The sequence below is a fragment of the Alligator sinensis genome, unplaced genomic scaffold (genome assembly GCF_000455745.1).
Source record: "Alligator sinensis unplaced genomic scaffold, ASM45574v1 scaffold611_2, whole genome shotgun sequence".
NCBI lineage: Eukaryota > Metazoa > Chordata > Crocodylia > Alligatoridae > Alligator > Alligator sinensis.
The window spans coordinates 495,254-515,795 of NW_005841869.1; the positions used below are offsets into that span (position 1 = coordinate 495,254).

General features: G+C 39.2%; 1 protein-coding gene across 1 annotated transcript in view; it reads left to right on the forward strand.

Moving 5' to 3' along the window:
• The window catches only part of QSOX2 (quiescin sulfhydryl oxidase 2), a 36,807-nt gene that overhangs the window by 4,514 nt on the left and 11,751 nt on the right, over nucleotides 1-20,542 (forward strand). Inside the window, exons 3-11 of the mRNA XM_006016876.3 lie at nucleotides 4,994-5,094; nucleotides 6,705-6,753; nucleotides 7,877-7,985; nucleotides 8,567-8,657; nucleotides 12,654-12,799; nucleotides 13,864-14,007; nucleotides 15,466-15,595; nucleotides 18,205-18,327; nucleotides 20,356-20,506. Of these exons, the coding sequence (XP_006016938.2) occupies nucleotides 4,994-5,094; nucleotides 6,705-6,753; nucleotides 7,877-7,985; nucleotides 8,567-8,657; nucleotides 12,654-12,799; nucleotides 13,864-14,007; nucleotides 15,466-15,595; nucleotides 18,205-18,327; nucleotides 20,356-20,506 (1,044 nt within the window). The remainder of the gene's footprint in view (nucleotides 1-4,993; nucleotides 5,095-6,704; nucleotides 6,754-7,876; nucleotides 7,986-8,566; nucleotides 8,658-12,653; nucleotides 12,800-13,863; nucleotides 14,008-15,465; nucleotides 15,596-18,204; nucleotides 18,328-20,355; nucleotides 20,507-20,542) is intronic.

Consider the following 20,542-nt stretch of genomic DNA (forward strand, 5'->3'; position numbering starts at 1 on the left):
ATTAGCTGTCTTGATTTAATTGAAATTGTATTACTTTTCCTCTTGCATGCATTTTGTGATGTACTGACAGCTTCGAATGTAATTTGTTCATTGATTGTTTTACCCAAACATTTAACCATCTGTTCCTCTAACCTGTATTTTTGGAACAATTTCCAGTACCTATATATGCGTAGCAAAATATCACTTCTGCTTTGAAAGTACTGGATGAAAGTTGACCCATGAAATATTGGTACGTGAATGTGTGTGACTGTTTAATAATGCAGTAGTAGAAAATCTTGGTACTTGTTCTCATTCCACCGTTACTGAGCTCTGTTTAGGCTTTAAAATGACAGACGTATTACTGAAAAAAATCTAATATTCCGTCATTTTACAGTCTTATGTTCTGTCATGTCTTAAAATGCCACGGCTTGATGCCACTGTAAATATAAACAGCCTAGGCAATGCGTTATAGTGGTGAACAGAAGCAGGGCTTTCACGTCCCTTAGAAAACTAAAGGCTGCTTTTTAAAGAGGAGTGCTAAGCAACACGCATCCCAGCTGGTGCTCTTTAACCCAAGTGTCTAGCTAGAGATGGGCTGGCATTGTTGCAAAATAGGCTATTTGCATTAGGTTTATAGTGCTTCTGTTCTTTGTGTGGCAGGGGATGAAGACAGGTGGAAAAGGGAGGAGGAGTAGTGAAAGTTGAATGAGACAGATACCCTGAAGCCAAACTTTTTTTTATTTTGCATTTTATTTGATAAAATGGACTGTTGTGTCTTTTGTGTTCCTGTGAATACGTGTCCATCTGCTCTAGAATGCTTATAGTTACCGCTGGCGCCTGTTCAGCTGTTGGCATCTTCAGCACAACTGAAATTCTCAATCAGCTGCGCCATCCTTCCTTCAAAGAAAGACAAAGGTGGAGCTACCGGTCAAAAGAAGCCCAGCACAGAAATGTCAGTTGAGTTTTGAACTTGATGAAATGTTCATGTTCTTTGACACAGAGCACAGAGGCAAGTGTTTAGTATTAACTTGTTTTAACCGGGGCTGGACCCGATGATCTTACAAGGTCCCTTCCAGCCCTGATGTCTATGAAATGTAAAGGAGTTTGTTGATTTACAAGAACTGATAAAAGAAACCATCTTCCAAAGAGATTTCACTTATCGTGATACATCTTCAACTTCTGCCAAAGCTCTTTAGTGCTTTAAAGTGACTCCCTGGGAGTGCCCTGGAAGTCCTTCTTCCTTACTTGAGCTGCAGTCAGGAGAAACTGGGGTGAGGAGGGGAAGAGGAAAGGCCTCTCATATTCTCACATATCCAAGTGCAAATTAAGGCCCTTTCTACACCCCCCCTACCAGCCACAGTAGTGTTTTTAGACATAGTGGTCAAGCATCAGAAAAGGTTTCCTCAGGGCCATGTTTGAAAGCTACTTGCTAGCATGATTATAGAAGCACAGTTCCTCTGTAAAAGGTAGGCAGAATTTTGTTGGAGGAGGTTAGCCGTAGTGCTAACAGACACTGCCATGCACTGTTCTGCATTCAATTCCTACAGCGGTTTCTGAAAACTAAAGTGACCAGGCCATGTCTGTTGTGCTCACCAGGCTTTGCACAACTGCACGTGCCTGAAACTGCTTTCGACGTTATCACAAGCACATTTGTGGGCTGAAAAACTTCATGTTGAAAACCTAATAATGTATTTTCGCTTAAGTGTACTCTTACCATCTGTTGTGCCAATTGCACAAAGCTATTAACTGTGCTAGGTTAGGTGTATGCAGTATGATAATTGAGAAAGATGTGGTCTTTGATTTCACTTTAGAGTGCATCTTTCCTTATTGAGATTTAAAATGACCTACTGAAGCTAATTGAGTTACACTGATTGCAAAACATACGAACTGTCACTACGGGTTTGCTTACTGCTCACAAGGCAGACACTTCAAACTTTTCTCTTCTCTTGACCTTCACATCATGTTATGCTTTATCACCAAAATAAAAACATTCTTGATTTATTTGTAGATGGAAAAAATCTGTCTTCAAAATCGTAAGACAAGCGCTGTATCCTAATAGAAACTGCCCTTGAAATAATATCCTAGTAGAACAGCTCAGCAAGCGTGTTGTCATGCTGAAAATATTGAACCTCAGATGTGGAAAATATCAGCTGTTCTAAGTCAGCGTAAGTTTTTCTTTTTAAAGGAAGGGAGCAGAGAGGGAGTGGATAATGGATCTATGTTGGAAGTCAGGAATAAAGGAGGCCAAGAACTTGACCTTTATATCGGCGCTTGCCAAACCATGGTCTGCAGGGCCATGGAAAACGTACCATGGATTTCACTGCCCCTTCCCATACCAACTCCAAGTGCAATGCCAGAGCTGCAGGACAGTCTGTAAGTGTGTTGTGGGGTTGACAGTGAGCTCTATCCAGCAGCTGGCATCTCAGGACAAAATCTCTTCCCTCTCTTTTATCTCAGTCGTACACTGATTTTTTCCCAGAGAGGAAAGACTAGGCGTTATTGGTAGGAATACTAGAAGCATGTTAACATGTACTTGATTCCACGTTATGCAAGCTGTACCGTACCTTTGGTGCAGAGTACTGAAAATTAGCCTGGATTTAATCAGACAAGGAATCGCAGCAACAGCTGCTTCTTTCTAGAAATCTACTGAAGACAGACCAGGTGTTTAGACCATTTCCTAACTTTATGACTTTTACACGCTAAACGGAAAATGCTATTTTAAGAGTCGCTCTGTCATCATGAGAACAGCAAACATTGACTTTGCAATATCATGTGAGAGCCTCGGGAACATTCAGCTTGAGGCCTGCAAAACAATATTTACTTTTATTCTACCAACAGACATCCATGATCTTCCAAGTAAAAATGGAATGGAGTTAATTGTAACCGAGTCCTCCTGGGAAATGCTTGAAGTGTGATAGAGCTCCAAGTAGTCCTCTACCAATGACACTTTTTATTATCTGTGTAAAGAAGTTTTGTGTTTAAAACAAACAAAAACAAATGCACAATTATTTTGGTCATACTTCAGCCATTTTGATGTGTCTTAACATTCCCTGAATTTTTTGCCTCAATTTTATTTTCATTCGTTATAAATTCCTAGAGAGCATGAATGTATCTTTTCTGGTCTAAGTAATTACAGATACCCATTGCACAAACTTCAACAGTAGCATAGCCCTTAGATTCCAGAAGTCTCCTTTTATTTAACATTCATTTTCATTGCCTCTTTTTGTTTTGCTGTCACAGAATATGAATATTAGGGCTGAATGCCTTGGCTTAGGTAACATTTTTCTTTTCCAAAGTTTTCATCCGGAGTTTTATTCCTATATTTTTTAAAGAAGTTTTTAGTGGGGGCAGATGACAGAACAAGGAGCAATGGCTTCAAGTTGCAGCAAGGGAAGTTGAGGTTGGATATTAGGAAAAGCTTTCTCCCTAGGAGGGTAGTAAAGCACTGGGACAGGCTTCCCAGAGAGGTGGTGGACTCTCCATCCTTGGAGCTTTTTAAGACCCAGGTAGACAAAGCCTTGGCTGGGATGATGTAGTTGGGGCTGGTCCTGCTTGGAGCAGGGGGTTGGACTAGGCGGGACCCCCGAGGTCCCTTCCAGCCCTCATTGTCTATAATCCTATGAAGTTTAACTTGTCTTCCCTCTGTCTCTGTCCACATGCTCTTCTCAGTCTTAGGAGGACATATATCAAATACTGCAAAACAAGCAGTTCCTATGAGATTCCTAATTTAATTTGGCAGCTTGGGGAATTTAGGTCAGAAAGGCATCTAAGCTGTTGAATGCTTTTCCAAATTCCAGGTTTCCTATTGATGACCTCCTGCATAAAGAGTTTATTTAAGGACTGTTAAAAAGGATTAAATGGATAGTACAGCAAAGTGATGTGAGCTAACATTAGATGACAGATTTTTAGTGGCGAGGGCTCGCTTTTGAACTTTTCTCCTAGACTAGAGGACGTCTGTAGTCATGGCTGTTTCTTGAGCATCCCTGTTTGAGTTGTGGGATGAGCGTTTAACTTGCTCTTCTTAACAAATTTTCTGCACAGACCAGGAAGAAAGGTTGCTGAAAAGTGTAGCAGAATTAGCTGGATGAGTTTTGGGTGGTTTTCTTTTCTTTTAACTACTGGATATTTTCTATATAGTGTTCACACGCCTCAATATATTTAAATATGTATTGGCAGTGTGTCATTCAGCACAATTTTAAATTATTGGTTAGAAGCAAAAAGAAAACCTGTTAAATACATCCAGGTTTTCATTAGAATCATTTGTTTAAAATATTCTACACAATTTATCATTTTAAACAATTTGCTGGGTTTTTTGATAAAATGCTTCATAAAACTTTAAGCTATACCCCAATTAATCTCCATAATACTGTATTTGCTCAGATATCTTACAGATGCATCCAACATGTGTCTGGACAGCAATTACACTTAGGACTGCTTTCATTAATCAAAATATAAGCTTTGTGGGTTTAATTAAGGATTGTGCATTTTGTAAGTCAGAAAAAATTGCAAGTTCAGCAAAAGGCAGGTCCGTGTTACCATCAACTATGATAGAAGATGCGTCATCCTATATAATCCTGTCATCGGAAGGCATGGAGATGTGTAAACACTATGTTCATCTTATAAAACTGACCTGCAAAATAAATGTAACTTAACTAACTGACTTGCCTGGAATACTTGTTAAAGTCAGGTTGTCCTTTATTTCATCCACCTGGACTGAATACATGCCTTTAGCCTTGATAAGGCATGTGTGTCACTTTTCAAGTTTCTTTTTCTTCAGATTTAATAGAAATATTTCTCTCCAGTGTACTAAATTAAGTGTTCAACAGTCTTCAAGTTCAGTAGATCCAAATCCTGTTGAGGGTTCAAATGCAGGACCCATGAGACAAACAGGGCGTGATAGTACACTGTTAAGTCTGGGAGTTTTGCTATTGGATTTAAAGGCTTAGAAGCAGTCCCTAAGATTAGATTCCTGATAATTTATGCACCAATATGAAAAGCTGCTCTTTATTTTCAGACTGGGAACCTGCCATTAGAATTGGTGTGCTGGATTGTGGGGAAGAAGACAATTATGAGACTTGTAAAGAATATGGTATTTACTACTACCCAACCTTTAGGGTAAGTGGCACAATAAACCCGATTAGACAACTGATACTCATTCCCGTGTATGAAAAATACTTGTTCAAAGCCTAATGTGTTGTTCTGCGTACTCTAATCTAGGATAGCAAAACCTTCTGCTCATGACTAAAACAGCAAATGTATTCATCGGGAATGTTGTGCGTTGCTGCTTATTTTGTGTTAGACTGTTTTTTTCTTTTGCAGGGAAACCTGAGATGCTGATAAAATGTGCTTTCAGGCTTAGTCAGTAAAATGAAATAGCTGATGCAATCTAGGTTAGCGATTGTCCAAAAACAGTGGATTTGAAAAATTCTGAGAAGAGACGTGGCAACAGGAAGCAGTATATTATTACAGGCATTTGTCTCCCATTGCTGCAGCACCTGGATGCAATATATTTGTTAATGTCAGGTTTTTTATATACTATACTATATTCAAATGTTAAACAATATTGATAGTTGTGTACGTTTTATCTCCATTTGATGTATGAAAGTAAATCCAGTTATTTGAAGCTGATAGATCAGGGACAAAGCTGGAATCTAGTAGCTGATTGCACAAGTGTCTGTGTTGAAGCTAGCCTTTTAAATTTTGCATCAGTCCTTTGCTGGCCTCATATCACTCTTCAGTTGGCAGCTCACCTAAGCTGAATTGAAAATGCTTCATTATGTTTGCCAGGAGAATGGAGAAGAGTGTACAAAACAGAAATCTTGCATCTGAAAATGAAAATTCAACTTCTGTTTTTACAATGTTACTGGCATTTCCTACTGTGCAGTCTTCTTTATAATTCATAGGTGAGAGTTAAATGAGTGCATCCAAGCAAAAAAAGTTTGGTATGAGCTGCGGGGGGAAAAGGAGGGCGTTTCACTTTAGAAACTGTTTGCTTTTCTCAGATGCAGCAAACAATAGTTTATTTTTAGGCAGAAATCTGGGCAGGCTGGCATCTTACAGACTCATTCATTCAGAGAAGCATGAGATTTCAGTGGCTATAACTGACTTCATCAGATACTAGAAATTTGATTTCTGAGGCTCAAACCTGATTCATTCCTTACCAAAACAGTTTCAGTTTTTAACATTTTTAAATACACAGCTGCTTTTTGCTGCATTTGTTACTTTGTTACGCTATTACTTTTGTTTTTACCACTAGAGGGAGTTCAGGGTGTTCAAGGGAGGAGCACAGTTTTAGCATGTCCAATCATCAATTTAAATCGGCATCTAAGATCCTGAACCTGCCTATGGTCCCAGGGACTTGAGTGGAATGTATGAAAAGTTCATCTTCAAAACACATCTTCTGCAGAGTCCGTGGGGTGTTTGTTATAAGTTTGTTAAATGACAGAAACATCAGACTAGTAAGAATTTTGATTTAAGGGGCAATTGGTTAGACTCTCTTTTGGTGTAATATTGCCACCTATTACACCCAGACCATTTGTGGATCAGGCTCTCGAGTTGTAGGCTGTGTTTGTGTCAGGTCAGGAACAATATTTCGTGAATTAAAACTGTAGAAAGCATGCACTCAGGGTCTAAGTTTTGCCTCTGAACTGAGTTGCCTCGAAATTTACTCTTTTTTTCCTCTTGAGCAATGAATTGTCTTTAAAGGAATACTTTTCTCCCCACAGTACTTCAAAGCCTTTACAAAGCAGTTCACAACAGGAGAAAATTATAAAGGTAAGAATATGTCTTTCTAACCAGGCTCAAAAGCATTTATCCTATTATGCAGCAGAGTGTTATACAATTAACAATAAATTCTTACCCATCAATGAAATTCATATATCTCTAGGTATATAAAGCTAATTAGCAGAGCTGATGTTGCTCAGGACGTGAGGTTAAACTCTCCTGCTGTCTTAAAGTGTTGCATGTCGTTGCCTTAATTTCCACAGCTGGCCACATCAGTCTTTTAAAATAGTATTCTAAAAAATACCAGCATCTTTCAGCACCATTGTGTCCTTGTTGAAACATTAGTCCAGCCTGAACTTGGATAGAAATTTGCTGTCTTCTGATTTACCAAGGCTAATTGCTCTAGCCTCCTGACATTCACTGGAGATCCTTGTTCAAGTGCTGACCTAGTGCAACCCATCTTATCTCGTGGGTTTGACAGGATCACAGCTTGAGGTGCTATAGCTCCACTGTCTTCAACTGGATTAACATTTAGAAGGCCAGAGGTCAGAAAAGAGACTACCTGTACCCCTTGCCCCTCTTGTTGCATTTGACTGCAGTTGCACCTGTTGTTTCTTAGGATTTGATGGATGTCTTATTTATTTTTACTTACAAAAATGTGGAAGGAAGCTGATTTTTAAGCCTGAGCAGTTCTTAAAAAGTATTTCCGTATACTGCTGACTGTTATTTTACTCAAGCTAATTGCTACGGGGATTGTGCCAGCATCTTGATTTTTCAATGTGTGCCGTAAACCTGGGTGCCCTGATTTTGTTACTGAGCATTGTAGAAAAGCTACTCAAACACTTTCCACTGTCAGTATTGTTTAAATATGAACACAGGCCCTGAATGAAGCAAAATGGCACTTCATTGAGGCTGGAACTAGAGAGTCAGATCAGCTTCTTTGAGTTAAACATATTATATTTTGTTTGAGCTCTTGGGGAAACAGTTTGAGCATACTCATAGGAAACCCATTTGCCAAATAAATGACCTTCTCCAAAGAAGTTGTGAACTAAGCCAGACATGGTCACCTAGCTTTTTAGCATGAGTTACAGACCAAGAGAATGAGAAATTGATGTTTTAAGGTGGATTTTTTTCTTTCTTTATTTTGAGTAGTCCTTTTTTCATCTGTTTTTAGCAGGGTCAGATCGTGAGTTGCAAACAGTTCGTCAGATGATGATTGATTTTCTGCAGAACCACTCCCAAGATTCAAGGCCACCTGCTTGCCCCCCACTTGATCCAGTTCCGTAAGGATTTTGGTTTAATAGAAAACACTACACATGTATTTTTGCTAATCCAAATAAGGCATAGGGAATGCATCTGAGGATAAAAAAATGTTTGGCTATATCTGCCTAACATGCCTAGAGCAGTGATTCTGAACCAGGATGCCACAGCACCCTGGGGTGCCTTGATCTTTTTTCAAGGTTGCCACACATTGTGAGCACTGTTAGTTATGCAAACATGATTCATGTGATAAAACTACAGATTTGAGCTAGATGAGGTTTTTTTGGGTAAATCTGATATCCTTTATTAGATTTCAGATAGGCGTCTGTAGCATTAAAAACATTCTGACCTGCTGTGGTCTTTCCGACTTCTTTGCAACAGAAGAATTGGTCTGTTATTTTTCTGTAGTAAAAAAAAAACAACACGTGACAACTAAGAGCTGGCATTTTCTGGAGGGTGCCTTGAGTCTATCAAGGAATATCTTGGGTCTGGAAAGTCTAAAAAAGGTTGAGAACCACTGGTCTAGAGGAGAGAGGTTCTATATTAACGATGATGAGAACATGATGTATATTTTGTGCTAAATGACTTTTTCTTCTCTCAACAGGTCCCATGATATTGCTACTCTTTTTGACAAGAATAATCATCATTATACTGCCATTGTGTTTGAAAGCAATAGCTCCTATGTTGGACGAGAGGTAATGTGTGATGTGAATTTTATCTAATACTGAAATAGCGCATAATACTCTCAGTGCCTATGGGATTTGGTCAGTGGAATCATTTGCATGAAGGAAGTTGTATGTGTTTACTGGAATGGCCACCTTTGTACACCTTTAGCCATCTTGTATACCTTATAATGTGACTAAGCCGTGTGATACTACAAGATACAGAATTGTACTTGGTTACAGAGAGGGACATAAAAGTGAAGGAGAAGGAACTATGAAGTCACTATTCTGGCTCTTTAGTATCCTCTAATGCTGTAATGACTATTTAGTTTATCCATCTCAGTGTCAGTTGAATACTCTTGACTTTGTAAACTCCCAGGAAAAATATTTTCAGATCATGAATGACTTATTGCTTTGTCATTAGAGAGCATCATTGGTCTTTTTAAAAATTATTTTAGGTTATCTTTTATGACTACGGTATTCAATAGTATTCTATAGTCTACCTCTGGGGTTTTCAACCGTTTTGGGTCAGTGTACCCCCGGTGGCCAGACGTGGGGTGGGGGATACCACGCAGCCGGACACAGAGCGGCACCAGCCACCACGTGCCAGCTTCCTGCGTCCCCTGCATCTGGCCAGGCACATCAAGCACAGGATGGTGCATGGTGGCACTTTGTCCCCGCCTGCCCGCACATACCCCCTAGGGCCTTCGCAAGTACCTCTGGTTGACAACCTCTGGTCTACCTGATACATTCTCTACAAATAGTCCTTACCATTTAACATGCCAATGGGGAAAAAAGGCACTAAATCCAATAAAATATCGTAAATAGGGCAATATATTTCTTAATTTATACTGAGGTATACCAGGGATTTAGGAAACAGCATTGAGGATAATGTATATTGTGTTGCAGTGTCATTGCTCAAATATGATCTTTTTTCAGATATAGTCTGTTGAAATAATGTCTTGGGTCAGCCCAGCCTGCTGCCCTTCTGTAAAGTGGTTCTTGGAAATGGGTCCAATCACACACAGTACTGTGCGTGTGTGATGTGATACCCATCTGCGAAAGAAATGAGTAAGATCCCTTCCAGTGCTGCCTTGTGAGTTAGATGAATTCAGAGAAGGGCTAAGTCAATCACAGTCTACTGCAGCAGAAAAGAAGCCACAATTAATGGACTAAACAAGGGAATTAGAGTGCAGTTCTCGGGGCAAGAGTTTTTGCGGACAAAGTTGAAAGGACTTTGAGGTTTCGAATGGCTTTGGTGTGAGGGAGATAATGTGAGTGCTAAATATGCCATACAGGATTGACTTCATGTGAAGAAGTGCTGGTCTAAGGGTATGGACATAGAACCAACTTACCCCACGGTAAGTGGAGCTAAACTAGTGACCTTCATATAAGAGCATGCCCATGGGCAGTTATTGGGTAGTAAAGCCTTATTCCATTTTACACCATAGTAAGTCATGTGTATGTCTATACTGTATGTTGCATCTGGATTTCACTTATACATGCCATTGTACCTGTCTTAATGACACTGTCTTTTTGCCATCGCTATAATGCACACTTCATAGGAAATATCTCCTCTTGTTTGACTGGAGTTATTGAGGATGTAGAGAATTAATTTTGATATACAATATTTAATTTGGCATCCTATCATGTTGTAATGTGCTGTTGTTCACCTAAACAACTTATTTTTTTACTACTGAGCTGGCCCAGTGTTACAGCTGGAGCATGCTAGTTGGCAACAGTGAAAACCAGGTTCGGGAGCAGACTGCTTCCCAGGCAGAAGTTCCCTGGAGCCTGTGGTGTTCAAATTAACATGGTAGCTTGAGAGAGAGGGTGGGAAGAAGGGAAGGGAGGCTTAAAACCTATGTTTTCATGGCTCTGGCTGAACCAGAGGAAAAATGCTTGACATCTGGGGAGTACGCAAGACAGAGAGATATCATAGTAAAAGGTGCTAAGTTAAGTGTGGGAGAAAGAAAGTGTAAAAGATGTAAAAAGGAATTGAGGCTACAAGTGAACTAATGAAGAGCTTTAGGAGGATGGAAAAGGAAGATAACTTTAAACAGTAGCATCTTAAAGGGTTGTAGTATGGAGAAAAGTGTGAGAGATTATGGGCCATATTTTGACCACTAGGCCATTACATTTGGAGGCCCAGCTTTGGCAGTTATTACGTGTAAAGCTGAAGTCACTGTAGATGTGCAAGTTCTTGACTGTTTCCACAGTTTATGGACTTCAACATCTAAGTGCTCTGAACTGTAGGGTCAAAAAATGTCTCCAGTTATATATGCTCAGCAAAATGATTCAGTGCTTGAAAACTTGCATATGAGTATCTAGGGCTGGATCCAGGGTGGGTATAGTGGTGTAGGTACACCCCCCCCTTTGATTCCAATTTCCTGGCCATGCCAGCAGCATCTCTATCTAGGTGGCAGTGAGGGAGTCAATTGACTTCATGGCTCATTATAATCTACCTGATTCCTTCCAAGCTCTTCTTCGTTCCTCAGGTATTAATGACCCTCTCTCTTTTTTAATATTTTTTATGTTCCACTAATTACATTATCTTTTCTTCTGCTGTTCTTCTGCCTGCTAGTGTCTCCTGATAATGGAGCTCTTATTTCACAGCCCTCTAGACCGTTTTAACTCTAGCTAGAAGTATTAATTCAAGTAAACATTAACTCAGGAATGGAAATATCTGTCAAGATGCTCAAGAAGGCTAGATTACCTGTGTGAATCTGAAAGAGAAATACACATTTAATTCTAATGACAAGAGTACTAATTTAACAATCTCTTTTGATTATTTTGCCTAGTTTGTTGCATTTGTATATATAATAGTCAATATAGCAAATTAATGTATATTCCACCGAAGTTATATTTGTTTTTTCTTCTATCTTAAGCTGAATAGCATAGCCCTAGGCTCCTAGCTAGCATATCAGTTAAACTTCTAGGTTTTTTTAAGTGACAAAAATATATATTGTGTTACATGTGATAATGCACCACACTATCTGCAACCCTGCCCCTTTTCAAAATTTTAGATCTACTGAGGAGTGTGTCATTCTGTTCTCAGCGTTAACAGATGACTAAACAAGGAGCAATGGTCTCAAGTTGCAGCAAGGGAGGTTTAAGCTGAATGTTAGGAAAAATTGTCTGGCTAGGAAGGTGCTGAAGCACTGGAACAGGTTATCTAGAGAGGTGGTGGAGTCTCCATCACATTATCTGGGATGATGTAGTTGGGGCTGGTCCTGCTTGGAGCAGGGGGTTGGACTAGATGTGACCTCCTGGGGTCCCTTCCCACCCTCATTGTCTATGATTCTGTGATTCACTACGCACTCATTGGGATTTGTGAAGAAATATCCTCTGGGCTGCTTGGAGGCTTCCTGAGGCTATTTCATCAGTCTTTCTGATGAAGTCTTAAGGTACACGAGACCTAAAAGGGGAAAATACCAAGGTGAAGCAAGGAAAAAACAAACTGATCAGAAGACGAGAGAAAATAATTCTGAGAGTAAAATAAAATTCTTCTTTAACAAGGATTATTGGTGTCCAGGGAATACTAAGGAATATATATCTTTGGTGAATATTAAGATGGTTCTGTCTACAGTGTAATTTATTTAGAAGGATATGGCGGTCTGCATGTTTGCCTTTCCTACAAGGATTATAGATCAGTGATTCTCAATCGGGGTGCTGCAGCACCCTGGGGTGCCTAGAGATCATTTCAAGGGTGCTGCAGGGAGCCACACGATGTTAGCACCGTGTTAGGCATGCAAACATGATTCACAAGGTAAACCCAGAGATTTCAAAGGCAATCTATAGTGTCCAAAACATTCTGATCTGCTGTGGTCTTGGAGTTCTTTGCAACAGAAGAATCACTCTATTAATTTTCTGTTGTCAAAAATGAGTGAAAGCTAGGAACTAGCCTTTTCTGGGGGCGGAGGGAGGGGAGGGGCTTGAATCCACTGTGTCTTAAAAGGTTGAGAACCATGAGATTAGATATTCCTTGGACAGTGTATAACTTGTTATACTTATCTTTTCATTTCCCAGGTGATCTTGGACTTGATTCAGTATGAAAACATTGTGGTGAAGAGAGCACTGAATTCTGATAAGGCTTTCCTGGAGAAACTTGGTATTACCTCAATCCCTTCGTGTTACTTGATCTATCCAAATGGGTCCCGTGGATTAATTAACATGTAAGTACTAATCTATCTGTAAGGAATTTGTGCAGTACTTTAATGGGTTCAGTTAATACCTTACTTTATATGAAAAGAAACTTAGTTTTACTCATGTTTTATTTTTTGTGCATTTCTATAATGACATTTTATACCTTGTATATGTTCAGTCTATTTTCCTGATTGAAATTAAATGTTCAGACTCCTCTAGTGTAGACAGACTGCCTGACTTCCTCAAGCAAAAATCAGAAATCTTTTCTGAACTGAGTACTAAAAGAATAATGTTCATACTTAATAACCTGTCACTTTTTATACGCATGACACTCTGGTGGAGTTTGATGCACATAGACCGGTTATTCTGAACCAGAGTGTTACGAGATCCTTTTCAGGGTGCCATCGTGCACCACTCAGCATTATCACTGCTACATGTGCAAACACCTCAATATGATTTACAGGATAAATGCAGAAATTGTAAATAGAAATCCATTCTAACCTGTTGTGATCTTTCTGAGTTCTTTGCAACAGAAGAATTGCTCTTATTATTTTTCTATAATAAAAAAAATGAGTGAAAGCTCTAAGAGTTAGCATTTCCCAAGGGGAGCCTGGAGTCTAGCAAGGAGCGTCTGGGGTCTGGAAAGGTTGAAAACCACTGACATAGACATTAGCTAAATGTATAGAAATTAAATTGCTGAAACTGGAGATGTCACTGATATTATGGTCCTCAGGGGGAAATAGCTTGGGACAAATCTGAAACAAAAATATTGTATCACATTATATAGGTGTTGATTGGGACTCCTGTCCCATGGAAATGCTTCCTGAATAAGGTGTAAAACATGACCTGAAGTTTTTATGAAAATGGAATTAGTTTGGCTGGTATTCAGTCGCTGGTCCTACGCATATGTGATCATTCTTATAACGTTTTTACATTGCACCTTGCAAAAACAGCATGGTAAGCTTTACCAGATTTGTAGAACAAAGATTAAAGAAAACCTTTTTTTTCTTATTTCATAGATATGTTTAGCTCTTCCTGTCAGTCATTTAACTTGACGTTCTTTTTAACTCTCTTATTGTCCTTTCACATACAGTTTGAAGCCTCTTCGGTCTTTCTTTTCTTCCTATTTAAAGTCACTGCCTGGTGTGAGAAGAAAACTGCTTTCACAACTTCCAATACCCATAAAGCAAAATAAAGAGGAGAGCACAGAAATCAAGCAGTGGAAGGAGTTTGACAAGTGAGTGATGCTGTTCAGCCTTAATCTAATGGTTGGTAGTTAAATCCATTGCTCTGTGGGAAGCTATAAAATGATTAATTTCAATATCTTTAATTATTTATTCACTTCTCTTGCTGTCTTCAAAGGATAGACCTGGTGTTAAATAACTGACCTGGTGACTGTTTGCAGTGCTGCTGAGTAAACCAGGGATTTGAGTTTAATGTGTGCTTCTCTAGAAGAAAGGTCTCTCCTCGACTATTTGAAGCACTTAAAAATATCAAGGGCTCAGTTTTGTTCCCAATGATGGTGGGAAAAGGATTGAGGATGAAACCAGTATTTGAATTGTTCAGTTCCCTAGTTGAAATTTGTTTTTCCCCCCCCAAAATTTATAAATCTATGTTCTAGTTGAGTATTAATAATAATAATTCAAACAATAAGCTTTTGGCAGACCTAGGGAACACAGGGTGCTCTGTATCTGTATATAGAATGGTGAATCAGGGCACTATAGGGAAGTGTTGGGTAAATGCAAATACATTCAAAATCCTTAAGTCACCAGAAAAGATGTTTATCAGACCAAATCCACTAAGGTTTATGTTCACCCTCTTTGACTGTTAGAGAAAAGGATATGAGAGCTTTGCAGTGAGATAATCCTTTACCATCTTTAGCTGGAAAAGATGTAAGGCTGAGTGCTTCCATTTTGTACTTATTTCATTTTTTTATGGTTACTATTTAAGTGTCAGTCCTTTTTTCCAGAACAGATGGCAGATTTCTTGTAAAAGTGTATATAAAAATACTGTGCTTATATTGAATTAGATAATTTTCATAACTGATTCTTGAGCAGTTGTAACTGAACCCTAACTCATCTAGCATCTAGTCATTTGTGCAGGTATCTTTCCATTAGTTTGTCTGGGTGCCGGAAGCTGGACTGTTGATGTCTCTTTATTTAAGCAACATGAAGTCAACAATTTACTGATAGGTTTTTTTGCTTTTTTCTCCCCACTCTCCTTGGCATTGCAGCTCGTTGTCAAACAAAAGGCTTTTTTCTCAGAACTCGTCATTCTCTATTTGTGTTTTAACTAGTTGGGGGGGGGGGGTCATCATTTTTGATGCAAGCTGTTTTGCTGCTGTCAGGATGTCAGGGTTATAATTTCAGTAGAAGGAAAAGGTGGTCTGGGAAGCAGAAAGTTCTTTATCAAATACAACGTAACTTAGGCTATGATGCATCATTTATCTAGTCCCAGAACAGTGTGACATAAAATTACTGTTTTAAAGAAAGAAGACATTGAATGTAATGTTCTGTATACCAGGCACCTGTACTAACCACTGTATCTTTCTGCAGAGGAGATACTGCAGTCACTGAAGTAGCAAATGTTGAGGTTTCAACACTACCTACTATATATCAGTTTTACCTGTGTGACTGGTGAGAAAATGAGCAAAAAGAAACCTGCCACTTTTTAACATTATATATGTGTGTTTTAGATCCAAGCTGTACATGGCTGACCTTGAATCCGGATTGCATTACCTGCTCCGGGTAGAGCTTGCCACTCACAAGATGCTTGAGGGAGCTGAGCTAAAAACCTTCAAGGATTTTGTTACAGTCATTGCCAAGGTATACGCTTCTGCTCTTTGATTAGGTTTGTAAGAATAAAGTGAATCCAATGTAAAATTTACTGTGTGACTTAAGCCTCTGAAAGCGTCTCTCGAAAAACCTTTAAATGTGCATGTTTTGCATCATCCTCATACGTGATATTTTATTTCTGCGGATGTCGTTTTTGAAGGGTTGTTGGGGCTAATACCTATAGGATTAAAATGCTTTTTAATGTCCTGTTGCAAGGCTTAAAATAAATTAGGCAGTATTATTCACCCAGGCATACTAGAGAGGCCTAATTGTGGGGAGGAGGGGAAGACTTAATTGGTTTTTCAAAATAGGTTGTAACTAGGCATGGCCTTTTTCTTTTCTTTTTTCATTCTTGATTTTTTTTTTTGTAACCGTATTGTTCTACCTGTGTAACTACATACACTGTTAAAAATCAGGTTGGATTTCCAAAATCTTAATTGAAGTCAGAGCTGGTGAGCACCATATATCAAACTCCAAGCAGCACATGAGGTTAGTGTGGTGCTTTCTTTTGGTCTTGCCAGTCCTAAATTTTAGATATTAAAATGGGTGTTACGTAAAGAAAATTGAACTTGGAGAAATTCTCATGTTTAACCTTGTAAAGCAACTCCAGTTAAACATGACTTAACGTGTCTACAAATTTCATTATCAGTCATTTAACAGCGCATGTTTATTTGTAAACAGAGCAAACTGATGGCCGGGGGAAGGGATAATAAAGGTTATATAACTTTTCCAAGTATCTGGATTTATGTGAAAAATCAGTCACTTTCTTTTCCCCTATGACTAGCAGAGGTCAGAAATCTCTAGCTGGCCTCATTTCCTTTAAGAAAGTGTAGTGCTAATCTGTCCATCATATTATCCCTAAAACACCCTCTGTTCTCCCTGATGGATCCTGGCCAACTAATGTAATTTGCTGTCCTTGCTATTAGAGCATAAATGGGAATGCCTTCTTTTAGTGACATTCTCTTCTCTCTCATCCAGTTCCTGCAACGGCAATGGAAGTTGAACACTTGGGAAAAATATGTCTCTTCAAATAAGTCACCTTTTATTCCAGACTAGTGTAACATTTGCACTAGTCGGCCTCTGAGAGGTTGTTACGACTTACGGGAAGTGCACCAATATAATGATCATGTACATTATCGGTGTTTCAGCTGCATAGAGTTTTATTATTGGTTACATTACGACAGTGTTCTTGAATCCCCATCAAAACTTAGGGCCCGTTGTGCAAGGTGATGTACAGACAAGTAGTTCCTGCTCAAGAGTTGCTTGATCAGTTAATTAAAGGAGACTTGGAGAAGGGGAAAAAAATCATAACATTAAACACACACCAGACTTTGAACCAAGCACCTGGAAAGAAGTGGTTATCTACCGAGATGTATTGTATAAATAATTGGATAGCTACTGTAGAATGAACTAGCATTTCTTTAGCATTTTGTGTTTATAAAAGTCTTCACGTGTTTTCTGATATAGCTGACAGAGGGGCTGCTTCCTTGACTGCTGGAAGTGCTGCCACTTTGTGAAAGGAACTGTGTAACAGTACAGATCATCTTTGCACAAGAGTTTAGAATAAAGAGGAATTAACCTTACATAAAATTAAACCATATGAAGCATTTAATATGGAAAGTGCAGTTACCCAAATCCAAGTCTGATAGGACTAGTTGCTTTCTTCCCAAGAAACGAAAGAATAGTTCTGTAGAAAGACTTCAGTCTCTACAACCTCTTCTGTCTGTGTAACCACTGCTGCAGCTTTAAACAGGGAGTCGCATTTACTTGTAAATATGTCTTTGATCTTCTCTCTAAAATAGCTGTGACATTGAAGGAAGCCGTGTATTGTCTGCTTTTTTCTCCCACTATATATTTTTTTTTAATACGAAAGGTAGAAATCTGTGTAGGAAAATGTATTGGCCTTCAGAGATCCTTCTGAAACTAGAAACATAAGTAAAGTGGAGTTGGGTTAGGTCAAAAGTTTGATGAGAGATTTCCATAGCAAGGCAAGATACTGTAGTAGGTCTTGTGATGTTTTCCTCCATTCCGTTATTATTAAGGACTGATGTCGTTTAGGGCGGGTAAAACTGCCCTGGTTTCACTTTAATTTACCATGGGGAATGAGCAGGTAACTAACCCGTTGCTGTATGTTTGCTGGTTTGCTTTAGGCCCCCATCCTCTGTTAAAAATATGACCATGTGTCTGTATCAGAAGGTCCCGAACTCTAACGATCATTAGAAGTCCTATAAAGGCACCTGTCAAAATTGCACCTTGACTCATCTGTCAAGTTACCTTCCCCCTCCGTTTGGATACAAAAATCTTCAGTCCTCATTTATTATATAGTATTGCTGCATACTGTAAAAAACCAGGTGCATTTCATTGGTGAGCAATGTGTGCATACAGCCCATTATTAACATTTTTGACAGATGCCTAATTAACACAACATGGCTCGTTGTTGAAAAATATAACTAGTGATTGATTTGTATCTAACAAAAGTCCGATGTGCCAGGTTTAACGGAAGCTTTTACAGAGGTAAAAGCTCATTTAGAAAATATCAAATGGTTTCACTGCTAATGAGATGAGAGCTTTCAGATGTCGATGTTTTCTTATTTTCTTAGCTGTTTCCTGGCCGTCAGCCTGTGGTGAAGTTGCTGGAGACTTTGCAAGAGTGGCTGGTGAGCCTTCCATTAGACAAAATCCCTTATGATGCTATCCTAGATCTGGTCAACAATAAAATGCGGGTAAGCTGTTACTAGTTTCCAGCATAAAATACAGCATTAGTAAAGGATAAGGTTCTTTATAAATCCAAGACATCGCTTACTGACGCTGCCCTCAGTCATAATGGAGTTATAAGAAGGTTAACATGAAAATAAAGTGAAATTGTTAAGCAGAAAAAAAATCCACATGAAGGAACTTAACTGAGTGAAATGACAAACACTACGGGAGAGGAGAATCCTGTATCTGTTCTGAGTGAACAGTCACTTATATTGTCTGCTTTCCACTTGCTACCATCAATATTATAGTCAGAAATTAAAAACACCGTATGCACATGCATGCGTGCGTAAGTGCACACACACAGACACACACACATACTGTGTTTTGAACATCACGTCTCTGACTAAATCTGGCTGGATGAGACTCTGCAGAGCCATATTCATTTTACACCGAGTCAGTTACTCTGCTTTCTTATCTCCAATGGACTGGATTTGCAAGACATTGAATTGAACCAGTTATCCTACTGTCACAATTCTCCAGCTGTTCAAAGCATGAAAGATGGCACATTTAGCTCCAGAGATGTGACACATCTCTGCAGATTTTTCAGGTCCTAACCTAGAACGGACGTGTCAAACTCAGATGGACAGTTCACAGTCAGCAAAGTGCTGTCAGTGGTCACTGGTGAGCTACAGGGGTTGAGATGTCATTTTCTTCCTCCCAAGTGGTGAGTCTTGTGCAGTTCTTGAAAATGTGTCTAGGTTGTCCACTCCCCAGAATAAAATTAATAAATATCAAACCTTCCGCTGGGTTTCAGGTTGGTTACCTTCTTGCTGAAGTTGTGGTCATCCCATACAAGCAAATTTTTGTAAGGTAGAGGCTGGAGTTAGTTTTTAAAATGGAGTTTTTTATCAGGAGAAGAAATCTCATGGTAAACCAGCAGTAGCATATTCTTTGGGTGTAACTGCTGATACTGTTTTTATATGACCAAGAAAAAAATAACATATGAACCAGTTATTTACTGTTACTATAGTAATGTAATGCCGTTCTTACTAAATGTAGCTCTTCTGATTGTGTTCAGTAACATTTTGGCTCAATCTGAGTTTATGAATGAATAAATTAAAGTTTTGCTTTTGTAGTGTTAGCGTATTAAAATGCTTAATGTTTTCCAGCACACTAATTTATAGCATTTGCAAGGCAGTGATGTTCACCTCCTAGTATGTTTGTGGCCTGAGCTAATATATGCCCAAGGAGGAGGAGTATAATTGTACATCCAAACCGCCCAAACTTGAGTTTAAGAGCCCCTAAAGTTAAAGTTAAATTTCCCATAATCAGAAATACAATATTATTCAGTGAAGAGAGAGCGAGGGGCTTAATACTGTCTTAGCTAGATCATCTCTATTTTAAATTAGGATCATCTAGTACTTATGTCAACCAGAGTTTGATATAGGAAATTGCTGAATGTATGCAAAGCACTCGATACCCTTTCATTCCCGTGAATATTTAAAGCCTGTAACACCTTGCAGTTTTGGCCTTCATGGTCTGAACAGTGTTTCACTAAGCCTCTTTTTTGCTTTGGGAAAGTAAGATGGGGAAAATACTAAAACGGTAATGAGCACAATAATACAGTAATAATCAGCTAGAGGCAGTGCAGCACCAGCTTGAAGTGTGAGCGTTGTACAGACTGCCTTGTACGTGTTTGGCTCTGTATACAGTCTGTGCCACCTACCACCACTTACCTTTGAAATCAGCAGGTAAACGCAACAAGAGGAACATGCGTGCCAACACACGTCATGTACTAGAATGGGGTGGGCAACCTCGGCACATGTGGCACAGGCAGGCTCTGCCCATCAGGCAGGGAGCAGAAAGCAGAGGAAGGGCATCGGAGGGGCATTCAGGGAGGGCACAGGCTTAATTTATGACCTGCCTGTCAACAAAGGTTGGCCCCCGCTGCACACACTTGTAATGGTCGGCTGTGAAATGTCATTTTAAAGAATCAGTATCAAGGAACGTCATTCCCAGAATTGGACTTATTTTAAAGTGTGCATTCTTTTCAGATATCTGGAATATTTCTCACTAACCACGTCCAGTGGGTTGGCTGTCAGGGCAGCAGACCAGAGCTAAGAGGTTATACTTGCTCCCTCTGGAAGCTGTTCCATACCTTAACCGTTCAAGCTGCCATTCGACCAAAAGCTTTAATCAACACAGGTAAGCAGCAGCTCTGCACAAGAACCAAGGGAGCAA